This window comes from Malus domestica, chromosome 02 (assembly GCF_042453785.1).
Source record: "Malus domestica chromosome 02, GDT2T_hap1".
Classification (NCBI taxonomy): Eukaryota; Viridiplantae; Streptophyta; class Magnoliopsida; order Rosales; family Rosaceae; genus Malus; species Malus domestica.
Window position 1 is genome coordinate 5405211 of NC_091662.1, and position 18997 is coordinate 5424207.

The following is an 18997-nucleotide window of genomic DNA, read 5'->3' on the forward strand; positions in this document are numbered from 1 at the left end:
TCAATGCTATACAAAATCCTTCTTTGTCAAGGATCAGCATTCCTCTTATTAACAAGACTTTTCTATCAAACTGAATACATATAGCCGGTTCCAAAACTTCTCTATCTCGTACTCATATTCTTACAATGTGATCAAAGAAACTGAGATCCTCTTTGAATTTCTATGTTTGGAGTCAATGGACTCGGAAATCCGGATTACTCATTTTAAATGTTATGGCCCTCATTAGCTCATTTTATTGGCTCATCTCATACAAATCAAGATTTCGAATCTCTCTCTTGAACAACCCGGATCTTTGAGCTTTGAGAACAGGAGTCTGAAGACGATCTTAACACGAAGGGCAGGGTCACATGCATGACATGAATGGTGGTAACCACCTATTTGCCTTTAGATTGCTGCAAATCCGGATTAAAAAATTGGTCTAATTTGCAGTTAATTACTAGTTGTATTGATCAATAATTGTGTGCCTATTTGTGAGAAGAGAAAATCTAGCACAAGCACCAGTTGTCTACTGAATGCATGCTCTTAACTACTATAGTTATAAGCTCATTTTGCGGCCAATGTTCGACTCTCGTTTTTTTTTTTTAACCATGAATAGTTTGGAACTTTGGATCAGATGGGAAATTGAACACCTTATGCATCACTGAAATATTGGCCGACTCTCGTTTTTTTTTAAACAATGAATAGTTTGGAACTTTGGATTATATGGGAAATTGAACACCTTATGCATCACTGAAATGAAACATACTATTTGCTCCTCAAGAGGCTATTTTCCCATCAATGTGATAGGCTATAAAAGTTTGATTGATGGCATTGAAATTTTGAGAGAGTGAAGAATTGGACCGGGAGGGAGGATATTTTTCATAGGGTAGAGCCAAATGAGTTGGATATTGTTCAAGGCTGGAAGGCCAACCAATTCATATCATGTTCAGTTTCATGCCATGCCAATCATATTTTCATATTAAAACCCTCTCAACTTTTATGTATGTCGTTAGATATTACATTTGGTATTTTAATGAGTTATTTTATCTGTATGTGCCATATTATAATATGTAAGAGAGAATGACTCTTATGTGTGAGGAGTCAAGCAGTGAGCAATGTTTTATGTCATTGGCAATCCATTATTGGTTATTATATCAGTGAGACAACAAATGCTTGAAACTTGTGCAATTTAGCCCGCTTTTGAAATCATTTTTAAATAAGAGACATCAGATTCAACTTACATAAATAGTAAATTTGATAACATTTTTTGTCGACAAAAATGTGTTTGTTACTTAATTGTTATATGTTGAATGTTGAGTTTCTATTAGAAAATATTCATGTATATAAAAGGGAAACAATTTTAATTTCATTATGTATACATGTCAATTTGACCAAATGGCTACTATTTGGTGTTTTAATTACAAATGCATGAAGCCTGCGTGCTTCCTCAAACACCAACATTGACCATTCTCTCTTTTCTCGTTAAAAAAAAGATATTTTAACGAAATACTCTCGGTACTATTCACTTTTAACGAAAAATCACATTCTTATCTTTTCCTGGTATTATTCACTACACCTTTATTTGTCATTTTTCATTAAAACTAAAGTTTTTTTTTTTTTTTTTTGAACTTTTCATTAGTTTTCCTTTGAAAAATAAAAAATAAATATGGCATCAGTCATACAAAGTCAAGCTTTCTAAACCTCTTTTATGGACAGATACGGATTTCACGGTTCGAAGCTCAATCAGCAAGTAATATGGACCACTCAAATTGAATTTGATAGTACTAATTAACTCATTTGCTGCCTCACTTTACACAATCTAAAGACTCCATAGTCTCTTTCACACAAAGGGCCCATATTTTTTGGTTCTTAAGCTCTGAACACTAATGTTAGGAGAGGATCCAAATTCCTCTTTATTATCCATCTGTCAAATTTTCAACTGTTTGCTTTAGCTTGTTGTCCTAGTTTCTCTCTTCCTCATCCTCCTCTAGCTAGCTTTTGGAGTCCGGCATCCGAATCACATGTCCATGCGGCCCTAGACACATTAAAGCTTACCTACTCAATGTAATGACTCCACTCCCCTCTCCAACTACCTTCATGGCCCAACACCTCCAGGTTTCAAACGAAAGAATTTCTAGGTTCTTGTATCTGAAACCCCAGCTAAGTTTAATAGAGGAGGGGTGGGACCATAATTTGGTGTATCGTGGGCCTCACAATCATGGAGATATAGTGTTTTTTTAGTGTCCAAGCCATAGGAATTAGGTGGTCCGGTTGCTCTAAGCTAGAATTTTATCCTCAATTTGACAAATTAACAATGGCTAATTGGCTATGCCTCCCCCTCTCTATGTTGTTGATAGTGTCGATATTGTCCCATTACATCAATTGAAGAAAAACCCATATCAGGAATAATATGTATTAACAAAATATGATGCTTTATTTGAGAATTTATTTGTGAATCATAGCCTTTGGATGGGTTTACGATAGAAAAATACCACGAAGTATAGATAGTCAAAAGTTCAAACATTATTGACGGATGGAGAATGTGAATGATAATTCAAGAGTAGTGAGAAAGATGATTGGTATTTAGTCTTTGGTCACTATTATCTTGAAAGTTGATGACCAAAATGAAAACTGCCTCCCCTTCTTTTGGCTGCAACAGCAGAAATAGGATTCACCCACTGAACATCTGTGGAATATGAACATCTGGAAATTACTCCAGGTGAACTCGTAACACGAGTTTCTTCATTTGAGCATGGAGCCCTTTCTCGATGCCTAGATGTACACCTCCATTTCCAAACACTGTGTTAACGCACAGCACAAAACTCTCTGCTGAGAGGTGGAAGTTGTGCATGCAATTGCTGTCTCTAATGGTTTCCAGAACGAATTCACATCAAACTCTCCTCAAATCCTTCGATCTCAAATCCCCGTTCTGGATCTCAGGAATCAGGATTCACCCACTCCACTATGTAGACAAGATCATCATTTTCTATGATTGCAGGCTAGCCGACATTCACCTCTCCCAGACCCTGCGTAAAGCGGGAGTCTTGTGCACTGGGTACGACCTTTTTTTTTTAACCTTTGATAATTATAGTACCTGCAGACCAAATAAAGTAATCATAGATCACTCACTGCTCATAGATTTGTTTGTTTTTTTTAAATCAAAATTCTAAGAACACGAAATCTGAACATACTCAAGATCAAGATACCCCGCTGTACTCATGGCCGATGTCACCACAAGTCTCACTGTCACTGGGAAAAGCCATGGACAGACCAAAAACTGCTATTTTTGCGTCCAAGTTTTCACTTAAGAGAATGTTGGCAGTATTTACATCTCTACGCACAATACGTGGATTGCACCTTTATGCAAGTAAATAGTCCTGTGAGCCAAATTTCACAATATACATAAGTTGAATTAGGCATATGAACTTGTGCAGATATATTAGCGTATGAAATAACACGAAGCACTAACCTAACGCAATATCTAGTGTTATCCGAAGTCTCATTTCCCAAGTCACATGTGAGCTTCTATCTGCATTTGCAGCCATTGACGTGACACTTCAATATTTTGAAACCCTCTGATGGAGGACAATGCTTATAAAATATAGAACTACATACCTGAGAGAGATTCTTTTAGATTTCCTTTAGGCATGTACTCGTATATAATATAAGAATCAAGTAGTCGGTATCATCACAGTATCCAATAAATGAGGCCAAGTTTCTATGATGTATTCTCATCAGGAGCTCAACCTGCAGTGACAAGGAACACATCAATCTCTAACCAACGAGACAAGGCTCTTGCAATTCCAAGGAATTAAAATCCTAACCGTCAAACCTCTGTTTGGAACTCCCTAGCTCCTTGAGTTGATTACGGAGAAAGTATTTTAACCGCAACTTGAGTGCCATCTTCCAAGTAGCCATGGTATACAATCCCAAATTCTCCTTTCCCAATTTCAGTTTGAAAGTTTTCGGTGATTTCTAAAACCTCGTCACAAGTAAACTGGGACTTCATTGATGCTACAGGTGTTTTGTTATGTTTTTCTCCATCTGCAGCTTAAGTACAAAAAGTTACGAGTTCAGACTAACTGGATAGGAATACCACTACGCCATAGTAGCAGCGCCGTTTCTAACTAAATAAGTATCAAGGGTATAAAATGGTACCTGGTTTTCTTATTCTTCTCAGCTTCCAGACCAGTAAGAGCACTATAACTTGAAGGAGGGCCATTGTTGAAAGCAATGATCCAAGTATTGGAACAACAATGTTCTTCTTGCACTTACTTGAATCTGAGCTAAAAAGAACCTATCAGCAGATAGAAAATATAAATCTGACGGACGCAATACCATTTGCTTTCGTTAAAGAAAATGCTAACCTATTCAGCACTCTCCATGAACGAAACTTGTACAGAGCAGTAGGACGAGGAAACCAGTTGAGATCTTCACCTCTCTGTCTCATTGCAGCCTATGAACTACCTGGTATTTAAAATGTGTGACAATGTCCTGACCAAAAAAACAGAAAAACGTATATGACAGTGTGGATTTGTAATCTCATGCTGCACAATTTGCAGAGTACATACATGATCCTTATTACATGGGGATGCTTAGTCTACGTCAATCAATGGATCATGCAATGTTCATACTAAGAGAGCAATTTGGTCAAGCCAACGTATTTTCTAGTCAAAGCATTTAAAACATTGTTCCTATTAGGGTTATGTGGTGTGATACAAGTCAGGGAGACAACCCGAAGTATTAGACAAAAGTGAGTAAGTCGAGGACAATATAGATGCATACTTGTATTTAGCCTCCACTGATTCACTGCACAACAGATCCCAACCCCATTTTTAACCCACCAAGTTTTGAACATGGGATGAATGAGAGAGTTTGTAGCAACCTAGCATGGTGCTGTCATGGAACCTGCATTTGTGGAATCTGAACATCTGGAAATCACTCTAGGTGAACTCTGGTATGGTGAGATCATAACAAGAGTTTCTTCATTTGAGCCTGGAGTTCTTTCTCGATGCTTAGACACTTCCATTCCATACATTTTATTAGTTGGCACAGCACAAAACCAACCATGGTGGCTCTATGTTAGGAGGTGGAAGTTGTGCATGCCATTGCTGTCTTTAATGATTTCCTGACCGAATTCACATCGAACTTTCCTTGAATCCTTCAATCCAAATTAGTTATTACATCACCATTCTGGAACTCAGGATTCACCCACTCCACGATGTGGACAAGATCATCACTTTCTATGATTGCAGCCTTGCAGGTTGGCCGGTAAAACTCTAAAATTCAACCTTTGATAATTATAGTACCTGCAGACAATAAAAAGCAATCATAAATAAACCACACTGGTCATACATTTGTATTTATAACATGATAAACAATCTAATAGAACACGGAAATTTGAACATACTTGCGATCAAGATAACCCGCTCCGCCCATGATCAATGTCAACACAGAGGTCCCATTATCACTGGAAAAAACCATGGACAGACCAAAACCTGCTCTTTTCGCGTCCAAGTTTTCGTTGTACTGTGCTTGCTCTCCTCTCTTAATGCAATTCTCCTATTGGATTCCCTTCTTGAGTGTAGCTGGAATACAAATCCAATTTATCTGTGATTAACGTATTCTAGATAACTCGACATGATTTTATTCAAGGATGAAAGATTGTAGAAAGAAGGTGCATATTGACTCAACAGATTACCTTACACAAAATTGGTCTCATAAAAGTGTATCTGCATCATAACACCATGTGGAACATGTCTTAGAACATATTCGAATGCACATTGGACGTTATAACATATACAGAATGACCACGGATTCGTAAACAGTTGCAAATGTACTTCTATTTACTCATATTTAAGGATTAAAAAACTTAATTTCCACAAAAGTCTAAAGTGCTGTTCCAAAAAGATTGTGAAAGCAAAGAAATTAATGTTCTTCCACGAGGCTAGAAAGTGTAAGACTTTGCAAACTAAATGCAACTAAGACAAAAGAACAGAACCAATCACGAATTACTGTTTCGGGAAAGAAACCTACACTTGACTGTAGGAAATGCGGGAAATCTTGGGCCAGTCGAGAAGTTGCTTCTTTTAATTTAGAACACAACAGTAAAATTTGGACTGGCTTCCCTACTGTCGATAGATACTTCAGGTTCCCACAACGGTAAGTAGATAGATCGTCGACACATGAAAGGTTCCGTCATCACTCTGGTAAGACCCTTCTGAGTGCCATTGTTGATAGTATTAGTAATGATCCAAGTATTGCAACAACAATATTCTTCTTGAGCTTGCTTGAATCTGATTTAAAAATAACTTATCAGCAGATAGAAAATATAAATTCTGAAGGACGCAATGCCATTCGCTTTCGTTAAAGGAAATGCTAACCTATTGGGCACTCTCCATGAACAAACTTGCACAGAGCAGTAGGACAAGGAAACCAGTTGAGATCTTCATCTCTCTGTCTCATTGCAGCCTATGAACTACCAGGTATTTAAAACGCGTGACAATGTCCCGACCAAAAAAACAGAAAAACGTATGAGTGTGGATTTGTAACCTCATGCTGCACAATGATCCTTATTACATGGGGATGCTTAGTGTACGTCAATCAATGGATAATGCAATGTTTTTTTCTTTTTTTTGGAAACGTGGATAATGCAATGTTCATACTAGAGCAATTTGGTCAAGCCAACGTATTTTCTAGTCAAAGCATTTCAAACAATGTTCCTGTTAGGGTTATGTGCTGTGATACAACTCGAAGTATTGGTCAAAAGTGATTAAGTTGAGGACAATATAGATACATACTAGTATGTAGCCTACACTGATTCACTGCACAACAGATCCCACACCCAGTTTTAGCCCACCAAGTTTTGAACATGGGATGAATGAGAGTTTGTAGCTACCTAGCATGGTGCAGTCATGGAACCTGCATTTGTGGAATCTGAACATCTGGAAATCACTCTAGGTGTACTATGGTATGATGAAATCGTACAAAACCCATGCTGCAGTCATGGAACCTCCATTTCCAAACGTTGTGTTAGTTGACACGACACAGCAAAAAACCCATGCTGCAGACCAAAAAAAAAGTAATCATTAACCACTAACTGTTCTTACATTTGTATTCATAACATGATAAAAAATCTAATAGAACAAGGAAATTTGAACATACTCTAGATCAAGATAACCCGCTGTGCCCATGACTGATGTCACCACACGAGTCCCATTATCACTGGAAAAAACCATGGACATACTGAAATCTGCTATTTTCGCGTCCAAGTTTTCATTGCGCTGGGATTGCCTCCTCTCTTAATGCAATTCTCTTACTGGATTCCCTTCTTAAATAGGCTGAAATACAAATCCATTTCATCATTGATTAACGTATTTTACATAACTTGACGTGCTTTTATTCGAGGATGAAAGATGGAAGAAAGAAGTTACATATTAACTAAACAGATTACCTTCCATAAAATTGGTCTAATAAAACTGTGTTAGTTTGGTGATCAGATTACCCTGTACAAAAGTGTATCTGCACCATAACAATCAAATGGACCTAAGACAAGAGAACAGAACATATCGTTAATGACTGTTTCGGGAAAGAAACCTACACTTGACTGTCGGAAATGTGAGAAAGGTTGCATTTTCTTTAAATTTAGAACGCCACAGAAAAAATTGCACCGGCTTCCCCACTGCTGTAGATGCTTCAGATTCCCACTGCTGTGAAAAGATAGATCGTCCGCACACGAAAGGTTCCGTCATCACTCTGGCAAGAGCCTTTTGAATCATCAAGTGACAATGATTCCGATTCTGACTAATATCCCGTTTACTGCAGAAAACGAGAGTGAGTGAACAATATTGGACAAAATATACATGGATAATTGATTGGAAATAAAAATAAGGGCTCCAAAAATAAAAATTACCTCTGATAACTGGAATGTGAGAAATCTTTGGCCATTATGCGCCGTCCTTGGTCCATCTTTCCTTGAGATGGGGACACCTTTGAATCTCTAGCTTATGTAATTTGGTTAGGCATTGCATAGCTTCGACCGTAGGCAGATACATCAGATTCTCACACCAGGAAGTTTCCAACTCTGTAAGAGATGTAAGGTTGCCCACACTGATTCACTGCACAACAGATCCCACACCCATTTTTAACCCACCAAGTTATGAACATGGGATGAATGAGAGAGTTTGTAGCTACCTTATCATGGTGCCTTCATGGAACCTGCATTTATGGAATCTGAACATCTGGAAATCACTCTAGGTGAACTATGGTATGGTGAAATCGTAACACAAGTTTCTTCATTCGAGCCAGTTTCTTCATTTGAGCCTTGAGTTCTTTTTGGATGCCTAGACACCTTCATTTCCAAGCATTGTATTAGTTGACATGACACAACACAGAACCTGCACACAGTGAGAAGAAACACAACCTTGTACAAAAGTGTATCTGCACCATAACAAGTAACAACTATGCGCAACATGCCTTAGAACATATTTGCAAACCAAATGGAACTAAGACAAGAGAAGAGAAAAAATCATGAATTACTGTTTCGGGAAAGAAACCTACACTTGACTGTTGCTTGTTTTAATTTAGAACGCAACAGTAAGATTTGGAATGGCTTCCCTACCGCCGATAGATACTTGAGATTCCCACAACGGTGAATAGATAGATGGTCGATTCATGAAAGGTTCCGTCATCACTCTGGTAAGAGCCTTTTCAATCATAAATACTGCAGAAAACGAGAGTGAATGAGGAATTTTGAACAAAATATACATGGATAATTGATTGGCTCCAAAAATAAAAATTACCTCAGATATGGAATGTGAGAAATCTTTGGCCATTCTGGGCCGCTGTCCTTGGCGCATCTTTCTTTCAGTCGGGGACACGAATAAATCTCTAGATCATGTAATTTGGTTAGGCGTTGCATAGCTTCGACCGTAGGCAGATACATAAGATTCTTACAATCCCAAATTGACAACTTAGTAAGAGATGTGAGGTTGCCCAACCACTCTGGAAGAGCCTCCAGACCATCGAATCTCCAAATTGTCAACTCAGTTAGGGAAGCAGAGTGTTGAATATGCTGAGGCAGAGACTTGAGCTTAGGCCACCCGTACAATCCTAATTTTTTCACTTTCGATGGGACCTGAAAATCAGGGAAAGAATCGAGCTCTTGGCAGAAGGCACCGATACACAACTCTTCCAAACGAGATAGAGAGTGCAGCCCCTTGGGCAAATATTGTAATTTCCCACAAATAAATACAGATAGAGAGGAAAGAGATTGCAAGCTGGACACATTGTGGTCCGCCAGAGATATCAAATTGGAGCAGAAGCTGACACGCAAACGGGTAAGAGATGTGCAGTATGCAAGCCCACTCGGTAGACTTATTAATCCATCACATCCCAAAATATCCAAATTAGTGAGGGACGTGAGGTTGTCTAAACTGGGAATAGCCTCTAGATTAGGGCAATGATGGACACGCAAAGAGGTAAGAGATGTGCAGTATGCAAGCCCACTCGGTAGACTTATTAATCCATCACATTGAAAAATAGTCAAAATAGTAAGAGATGTGCAGTATGCAAGCCCACTCGGTAGACTTATTAATCCATCACAATCCATAATAATCAACTCAGTGAGGGACGTGAGGTTGTCTAAACTGGGAATAGCCTCTAGATTAGGGCAATTCCGTATTTCCATCTTCTCAAGAGAGACGGGGGTTTGTAGCCCATGACCCGACAAAGTCCTCAAATTTCGACAATCTGAGATATATAGTGTGCGAAGACTAGTACAAGAATGGAGCCCAGTACAAGAATGGAGCCCACTCGGTATACTTGTGAATCCATTGCAATCTTTAATTCTCAATTTACGGAGGGATGTGCAACCGTTTAAAGACAAGTCCCCCTCAAGAGTAGTGCATTCCTTAATAACCAAATCACGGAGTAAGGGCATACTCTGAATTGAAGTGCATCTTAGCTGTGGGCAAATAACTATTTTCAACGTCTGAAGATTATAAAGCTTGCCAATAGATTTAGGGAGTTCTTTTAATTTTGTCCTTGAAATATTGAGATACCTCAAGCGTTTCAACTTTCCAATTGAGATGGGCAACTCCTCTATTTTAGCCTTGTATAAATTCAACGTCCGTAAATCTCTGAACCTTTCAAACATGTTACTGAACTCAAAGTGTGGTGGAGGAAACAACGACCGCAGTCTCCCAACGCTCCCTTGTAGAAATCTTTCAAGTGTTGTGGAAGAAATCCGGGCAACATGCTGAATCTGAAGTGCTCCATCGTCCATCCGATCCGAGTCTTGCGTCAAGCTTTCAAATTTGAATACTTCCTCAGCAAGATCATGCACAAGATCATGCATCTTGTATTTGGGAATATCATACTCATAGGATCTAGCATCTTGAAATAAAGAGTTTTGCAATAGAATGTTAAAATATTCATTACCTTTATCCTCCATGGAAGAAGAATGGAGATATCCTTGAGCTGTCCAGAGCTGGACCAAGTCATCTTTATCAATCTCACAATCTTTTTCAAACATTGAGCAATATGCAAAACATTGCTTCAATGATGGCTCCCTTAAATTATCAAAACTCAACTTCAAGATCGACATGATTTGGTTCTCTCCATTTGGTAATTCCCATATTTTACTTTCTAGAATTGACAACCATTGCTGTGTACGCATCAAGCTTCCTAAAACCTGTTACATAAGATAATTAGTTTCTATATGTTTTAGAATATAAAAAGCTGATTAGCAAAATAATAACAGTGCCAAATTATAGTTTTATAGAATTTTGACTATAGTTATTGGCAAGATAAAGAACCGTTGAACTCAACTTTGTTTTGTATCGATGAACAGTGAAAGACTGCTCTTGTTAGAAGAGAAATACTAAAGGGACTTGCTATCCAAGTAAGAATTGGTCTCAGAATTAATTGAAAGATACTTTATTAGATCGGTTAAATATAAGTTTTAATTTTTTAGTACCTCAATATATTTTTACACTAAAGGGAGGGAGAGTTCAGCTAAACCACACAACGGACAATCTAATTTGGTATCGAATTCGCCATCCATAAGATTTGAACCTAAGACCTCTCACTTCCAAGTGAAGAGGAATACCATGATATTGTAGTACTAAGGGGCTATAAGTGTCAATTGGATACTTAAGATAACTGAGTAATTGAATGGTTCGTAACAATGCACTAGGAAGGTAGTATTTTGAAGGAGTGCTTTGATCCACATTTTCTAGAGTGTTTACATGTATATATAAGGTTAAGATTCGGAGACACGCATTTTTGAAACATATTTTAACATAAGTTTTTGTGGCTTTCATTTTGTAATTTTTTTTCAAAGATCTCAATCGTTTATATTTCAATTAATCATTCATAGATTTTTCTTGTAAAAAATTAGTCAAATCCAATCTCATTATGACATTTATTTGTAGTGAAGAAAAAAGCCAATACGATTCTACAAAGATACACTAAATTTACGCAGTCGCGCGATGAGCACAAAGTGAACTATTCTTTCGCCTTTTACTAAAAAAACACTAAATTTGATCCAATGGTCATCTGACTTCAGATTTGAGTGATTTTTTTTATAGAGATGATATTTTAGGGAAGACGTAAAATATAAGATGGTTAGATCGTTGAAATACATTAAACACAATATATATATATATATAGGCCCCCTAAGGGAAGGGATCCCCATTTTAAAAAAAAATGGGGACACCCTATTGACCGTTAGATTTGGCTTTAATGAAATTATGTGGGTTGAGGTTAAATCACAGGCCACAAAATCTCAACCACATAATTTCATTAAAGCCAAATCTAACGGTGAAAAGGGTGTCCCCATTTTTCAAAAAAAATGGGGATCCCTTCCCTGAAGGGCTTCCTATATATATATATATATATATATATATATATATATATATATATATATATATATATATATATATATATATATATATATATATATGAAGGCTTTAAGATAAGGGATCCACATTTTTTTAATAAAAATAAGGATTTTTTATGGGGTCCATACCACATCAAATTTCGTTAATTTTGGATTTCTTAGTTAAACTTGATTTTCAGTAATTACCAATAAAAATTCGTAGGCCTTCGGGGTCACACTTAGTACTTTTGGATAGAGTTCGATCCCACGAATCAGAGTTATAACAAAATGAGGAATAAGCAAGCCAAGGTAGACACATTTTTGTCATTTGGACTTCTATAAATAGGAGCTCCAGCTTTGCTGGGGTTCTCGATTCAAAATAACGGACCTACTCCAATCAGCGGGCTATCCTAGGGATGTGCACCTTGGTTTGCGTGAAAGTGGCACATTACCTTAATTTACGTGTTGAACTTCTTGATGATATAAATGATATGTGTGATTGCTAGTATGAATAGATGAGCTAGAAATCATATTAGAAGTATTATGTAGAACTTGTGTGTCTGTATGACAAGATTTAGTTTTCATGTGAAATGGATAATGTACATACTCACATTGTAAATCATAGGTGTTGATGTAAGAGATATGATGTGTTTTGATGTAGGAGATATGATGTGTAATGATGCGACTACACTATGTAGTAGTGTGATACATAGGTGGTTCCACCTGGTTAATCCGCATTGGAAGACCACACTATTAGAGGCATGCCTATGGTCCAACTAGGTTAATCTGCATTGGGGGACCGTACATATTTTAGAAGTGACTCTGCCAGGTTAATCCACATTGAGGGGTCATTGCCTACTTAGTTACATTACCTTCATAGGTGGTCCCGCCTGGTTAAACCGCATTGGGAGCCTACACTATTAAAAGCGTGCCTATGGTTCCGCCTAGTTAATTTGCATTGGAGGACCATATGTATTCTAGGGGTGATCATCCTTGATATATCTACAATGAGTGATCACTATCTACACAATTAAGTTATGCCTATGGTTATGCTTAATTAATCCGCGATGGGCGACCATATAAATCCTAGATGCGATCATGCTTGATATATCTGTAATGGGCGACTACTACCTAGTATTATAGGATTGGTTTCTGCTTGGTTAATCAACAATGTGTGATCATGCTTGGTATAGATGCAATGGGTGATCATTGCCTACATGATTAGATTATGCTTATGGCTCTGCTCGGTATATCCGTGATGGGAAACTATATGCATTCTAAGGGTAGTCATGCTTGGTACATATGCTATGGGTGATCATTGCCTACACATTTAGGTTATGCATATGCTTTTGCTTGGTACATTCGCAACGGCGAACTATACGCACTTTAGGGGTGAACATGCCTGGTATATCCGCGATGGGTGGTCATTGCCTACCTAGGATTGTAAGGAGTAGTTGTGCTTGATAAATTAGCGATGGACGATGACTTCCTAGTGTGTTTCCGTTGAGTGGTCTAGAATCCCATCTCTTGTTCGGTTTCGTTGAATTAATCAGAAACCCTAGATTCTTGTGAATAGAAATTGCTCAAGGTAGACATTTGTGTTTGTAAATTAGGGTTACAATATTGCTTGAATCCAAGTAGGGATATGCATATATTTGTTCTATTAAATTTCATGAATTGATACTTGATCTTGTTGGTTAATTAATGTAACCACTAACCATGCATCTTTAAGTCATTGAACCAATTATTTGCTATAATTTTGGAATTATGTTGGAAAACATTGTGATATATGTGATTGACGAAATGACAATCCTGGTTGTGAAATTGTTGCCTTAAGTAGCCTGGAATCTAGTGAGCCATGCTTGTTAAGTCCCATCTATGTTTCTTGCCATTTAATGCCTTGAGAAATTTTAAAACTTACAAGAAATGTGAACTACAAATGGCTTAATCCCGTCTTTGAGTACATGAGACATAAAGGTTAGATGCATCCGTGTGATAAAAGAGAAGTTACTACATTATTGACCTGTTGGTTTGTTTTTTGCCATGTCTTAGAAGTGAGACATGACAGTTAGGTAGGTACATTCTGAAGTCACATGTTGGTCCGGTAGAAATCTCAGAATGGGATTCTACTAAGTACAAATTCTTTATAGAGGAAGCTAGCAATGTACGTCTTGGACACATTTCTATTGCGACCCATTTTTGTGTGTAATTAATGTCGCATATTACAAACTTGATTCTAAGCTACTCATTCATCGTTCAAGACCCAAGAAGTTTTTATTCCCATTCGATTGATTAATTTAACATGGGATATGAGAGAGATGTTATAGAAACCAACTACTTGAATCATATTTTACAGATCACACGATGTGTTAGCTCATGGTTAGACTTATTCTTTAAAGAGTGGTGATTTTCCCACCCAGGTGTCTTATTTCCTCACCCACTATTTAATGAAAATGTTAGGCCATCTCCAACTGAAGGGTCCAGAGGGCTAGAGGGCCGAAAATAACCCTAAAACCGTCTCCAACCGAGGGCTAGACCAAAGGGGCTGGCTATTTTTTTTTATAGTTTTTCTATTGCTGTCGGTTATAACCGACAGTAATAGTTATTCAAAGGCAAAATTTTTTTTTAATTACTATTAGTGTCGGTTAATATTGACACTAATAGTTTGAATTTTTTTTAATACAACGGCTAGTAGCCGTTGTATTAACTTTATTATTATTTTTTATATGAATGTAAACTTCTTTTTTTCCCTTTTTTTTCCTTTTCATATGAATCAAATTTTGTTTCATATTTTTTTTCAATTCTATTTTACAAAATTTGTTTCAATTTTTTTTAAATTCCATTTTTTTCCTATAACTTCTATTTTACAAAATTTGTTTCATTTTTTTTAAATTCCATTTTTTTCCTATAACTTATATTTTACAAAATTTGTTTCATTTTTTTTAAATTCCATTTTTTTTCCTATAGCTTCTATTTCACAAAATTTGTTTCAATTTTTTTTAAATTCTATTTTTTTCCTATAACTTCTATTTTACAAAATTTGATTCATATTTTTTTTCATATAACTTCTATTTTACAAAATTTGATTCATATTTTTTTTTCATATAACTTCTATTTCACAAAATTTGATTCATATTTTTTTTTCATATAACTTCTATTTCACAAAATTTGTTTCATATTTTTTTTCAATTCTATTTTTTTCCTATAACTTCCTAGGCCATTTATACAACATTAAATTAAATTAAGTAACATGAAACGACATTAAACAATATGAAACAACATTAAATAACATGATTGAATTGCAAGAGATTGAATTGAAATAGATTGAATCAACGGCTAGCTGACATCATGTTGACGTCACTTAGCCGTTGGATTTGAATTTAAATTGTAGTTTTTAAATAATAAATTATGCTTGACCCTATGACCCTTTGGCCCTCGGTTGGAGACGATTTTTTGTGACAGGGCTAAAACGAGCCCTCTGGCCCTTTGATCCTCGGTTGGAGACGGAGGCAAATATGGTCATGTACTGTTCATTAAAATATTAATATCTTGGGGAATCTTGGAGGGCCAGATGGCTAAAACGAGCCCTCTGGCCAGCCCTCGGTTAGAGATGGCCTTAATAACATATTTATCCTTTTAAAATATGACTCTCAAACCCCTATTTAATTAAGTACTAAAATCTTGAAAAAACAAAAAATGATTTAAAATAATAAATAAATAATGGTGGGTGGGGTGTGATATCTTTGGTGGAAAGAGGTTGGGAAAGATTTGGGTTAGAATCGACGGAGGACGAAGGCGAGAAACTTCAATGGAGAAAAAAGAGAATTGGGTGTGAGATCTGCGGTTTTGACAAAAAAGAAGGAACAATAGTGGTTTGGGGTCCGGGGTCTCTGCAGGACAACAATGGGTGTGAAGGAGATGATGAATGTCTAGGTCTTAGGTCTGACATTTTCTTTCATTTTTTTTTTCTATTTTTATTTATTAATTTATAATATTATTTAAAGATATATTAGAGTTATTTAGAAAAAAATATATATTATGGTTATTTTGGGAATAATTGTGGGTGAGGAAATAACATTTTACTTTTTTAATTTTTTATGATGGGTGGGATTATCATGTGGGTGGGAAAATAGGACACTAGGGTGGGTCTAGTAGCACTCTTCTTTAAATCATTAAATAAACAATTCAACCATCAATCGTCACATCATAGGATCTAAATATGTCTCCTACTACCTATCTTAAATTGCAACAAAACTTGATACGGAAAACAGTTTGTTTTATAATCGTTATCGATTAGCATCATCTTTCTCTATGATTAAAACAGTTTGGCTTTAATGACACACTAGAACCAAAACTTATAATCGTTATAAATTAGCATCATCTTTCTCCTGAACCCCAATCATCAAGAAAATAGTGGTAATTACTGTTAGATCTTAATCCTACAATATAAAAAGGGAACTATTATCTGCACTCCACAAATTTCATTATACACTCCTCGTATTTTTCTTTCTAATAATAAAAAATTTGAAATGCAAAATGAGATTTTTGGAGTGCCAATAACAATTCCCTATAAAAAAATCACAACAAAAAAGTGAACTAAGCACTAATAGTTAGATTAAGATCGACATCGGATGACCATGCATGGTCACTAGGCTCTTGGAGAACAATTATGTTGGGTTTGATAGGGTCCCTTCTGTTTGTGTGGTTAATTCGCTATTCAATCTTATTGACTTCAAACCTCTGTCGCTCAGAGAAATAGAGGAAAGAAATCGAGCAAAATTTCAAAGCCAATTCTATGTTTGTCTCCTCTAAGAAATTTATAGTAATACTGTTGATGTAATTAAATTACTCCATATTTGTATAGTTTATAATTTAACATTTGTTTATACGACTTTATGCATAACGTTTTTCTAGTCCTCACCTTTTTGTTTTCCTTTTTGTTTTTACTTTCCTTTCGTCTTCTTTCTCCTTCGTTTTGTTCTAAAACATTTTCTTGATTAGAATTTATTGCATCAAGAAATCTTCTTCATTTTTTTGTGGTTTGCTAGTTATCTTTTTAGTTTTTTTACCTCACGCATCATCTATTTTGTATTTTATTCAATTTTTTCCTCATGGATTATCTACCTGTGATGTAGGTCTCCTAATTTTTTTCTTTTATGGAAGGTTTCCTCTACTTATCATGTTATTTATCTACCTATAACACGTGATTTTTTTAATCTACTTCTGTCACAGACTCACAGATTTCCTAGATAATTGTATGTTTGACACTAAATAAATAATTAAAATTTAAAATTATGTAACTGAGGCATTATTTAGGAGTTCAATTATCTGCTATTTTAAGGGTGAACTAGGCATAAAAAGTAGTAGTTCGAACAAAAAAACATAATTGGACTCACTTAAAATGTAGCCCATGATTTTGGGCCTCTATCTAAAATCCCTAATAAAATAATATATGAATGCATACCTTTGCCGCCAATGGTAGACCAGCACACTTTTTAGCTATGGCCATTCCAATGCGCTCTTGATCTGAATCTAGAGAAGAAGCATCACCATTTGGAAATGCTTCACCCTTTAATAAAGACCAACAATCCTCCTCCGATAGGCCCTTCAAATCACACATCGGCATTGTCTCAATGATTGGCATTGTCTCAAAGATTGATGCAACATTAGCACTACGGGTAGTAACAATGGCAATGCTTCCGGGACCAGAATTGAGTTTCGACAAACAATCCATAAACTCCCTCCAAAAAGTCTCCTCTTCATTCCAAACATCATCAAGTATCAGAATATATCTCTTGTCTGTCAACCTTTCCGTGAGGTCATCCAGCAATGCTTGCCGACTTGTAAGTCCTGTCCTGCTTGACTTAAGGGATTCTAACATCCGATTTAGAATCAAATTAACGTCAGAAGTGTCGGATACACAGACCCACATTTTTTCAACAAAAGGCGTACGAATAGCATCATCATTGAATATTGACTTTGCCAAAGTCGTCTTTCCGAGGCCTCCGATTCCCACAACGGCCATAACCGAAAGGTTCTTTTCCTGATTCTTGGACATCAAGATTTTAATGATATCCGACACAATTTCCTCCCTTCCAATGATCTTGTCATTCTGACCGAATCTCGAGTCAGTTTCTCTGTTCCTCATAATTGGAGGAGGGTTATGATCTACTGGCGTTACAACCAAGCCAATGGAAGGTGCCTCACTCTTGAGACCCGCCAGGGACGCATTGATGTTCTTAATCTTGTGTGCCATCTTTTGACGAAATAAAATGGGATTGGAGGGCGAAAAGAAGTTAAGTACCTTCTTCTTCATGTGGTTTTGAATTTCTACTTTACGCCGGAGAACTTCGTAGTTGATGTCCTCCAAGACGTCATCAGCATCATGAGCCACGTCTTTCAGTTTCTTGACCCAGTTTCTGACTGCCATGCTCCGATCCTGTGGTTTGTGGGCAACATCGCCTAAGTACTCTTGAATCTCAAGTGACGATTGATGAAGCTTGGTTAGCTCTTTATTGAATCCTCGGAAAAGACTGATTTCTTGAGCAGCAAGTGAACCGACCGACTTCAGTATTCCCTCCACGGGATAAGTGATGATACCTTGTAGCACATCCATACTCGCGCGACAAAGGGAGATTAGAGAGTAGAAGGCAGAGAACTGAGAGAAAGCCAAGGAAGGACACAAGAAGAGCGAATAAGATGAATGAAAGGCTTAACAATAATTCAAGAAAATGTGGTATAATAAGAAGAAAGGACCCCTTATAATTGACGCCACTTTACATCTGTGAGCGTGAACATAATGTTCAAGAGTGGAGTGTGGTCCAGCAATATAAACCCATCTTGTCAGCAAAGATTCTTTCTAAACAACTTTAGTCAATAGTGGAGGCCGACTTTAATAAAGTAATGAGGATTTAATATAAAAGATGAAAATGAGATCTTGTTATTTAGTATTACGATTTAAGAGAGGTTTTAGGTTCGATTCTTGTTAAAGGTAAAGTTGAATCACATTATTAATAAGCTCATATCATTCTTTTTAGTGTGGATAATATTGTTTGTTTATAAATAAATAAATAAAATATAAACCCATCTTATTAGCAAATGTGCTCTAAAAATTAATTACCTAGCATTATTCATATA

At 36.5% G+C, this 18997-nt stretch overlaps 1 protein-coding gene across 39 annotated transcripts; it reads right to left on the minus strand.

Moving 5' to 3' along the window:
- Positions 1-2394: 2394 nt before the first annotated feature.
- LOC114819453 (putative disease resistance protein RGA3) lies at positions 2395-18691 on the minus strand. 39 transcript variants are annotated; one of them, XM_070806849.1, is made up of 22 exons: positions 17325-18661; positions 10420-10672; positions 8781-10286; positions 8539-8701; positions 8173-8375; positions 7892-8096; positions 7580-7797; positions 7433-7500; positions 7144-7319; positions 6878-7042; positions 6363-6457; positions 6016-6275; positions 5681-5711; positions 5390-5567; positions 4765-5288; positions 4347-4473; positions 4138-4260; positions 3812-4029; positions 3595-3726; positions 3449-3508; positions 3171-3356; positions 2395-3073 (listed from the first exon to the last, which is right to left on the minus strand). In XM_070806849.1, exons 1-3 carry the CDS (start codon positions 18474-18476, stop codon positions 10282-10284), a joined length of 1410 nt encoding a protein of 469 aa, XP_070662950.1. In that variant the 5' UTR covers positions 18477-18661; the 3' UTR covers positions 2395-3073; positions 3171-3356; positions 3449-3508; positions 3595-3726; positions 3812-4029; positions 4138-4260; positions 4347-4473; positions 4765-5288; positions 5390-5567; positions 5681-5711; positions 6016-6275; positions 6363-6457; positions 6878-7042; positions 7144-7319; positions 7433-7500; positions 7580-7797; positions 7892-8096; positions 8173-8375; positions 8539-8701; positions 8781-10281. The 39 variants fall into 39 exon arrangements, with proteins under 39 accessions (XP_070662950.1, XP_070662956.1, XP_070662818.1 ...); XM_070806855.1 differs by having other exon boundaries at positions 4138-4265; positions 7433-7524; positions 7650-7797; positions 17325-18612; XM_070806717.1 differs by having other exon boundaries at positions 8781-10672; positions 17325-18691.
- Positions 18692-18997: the final 306 nt, after the last annotated feature.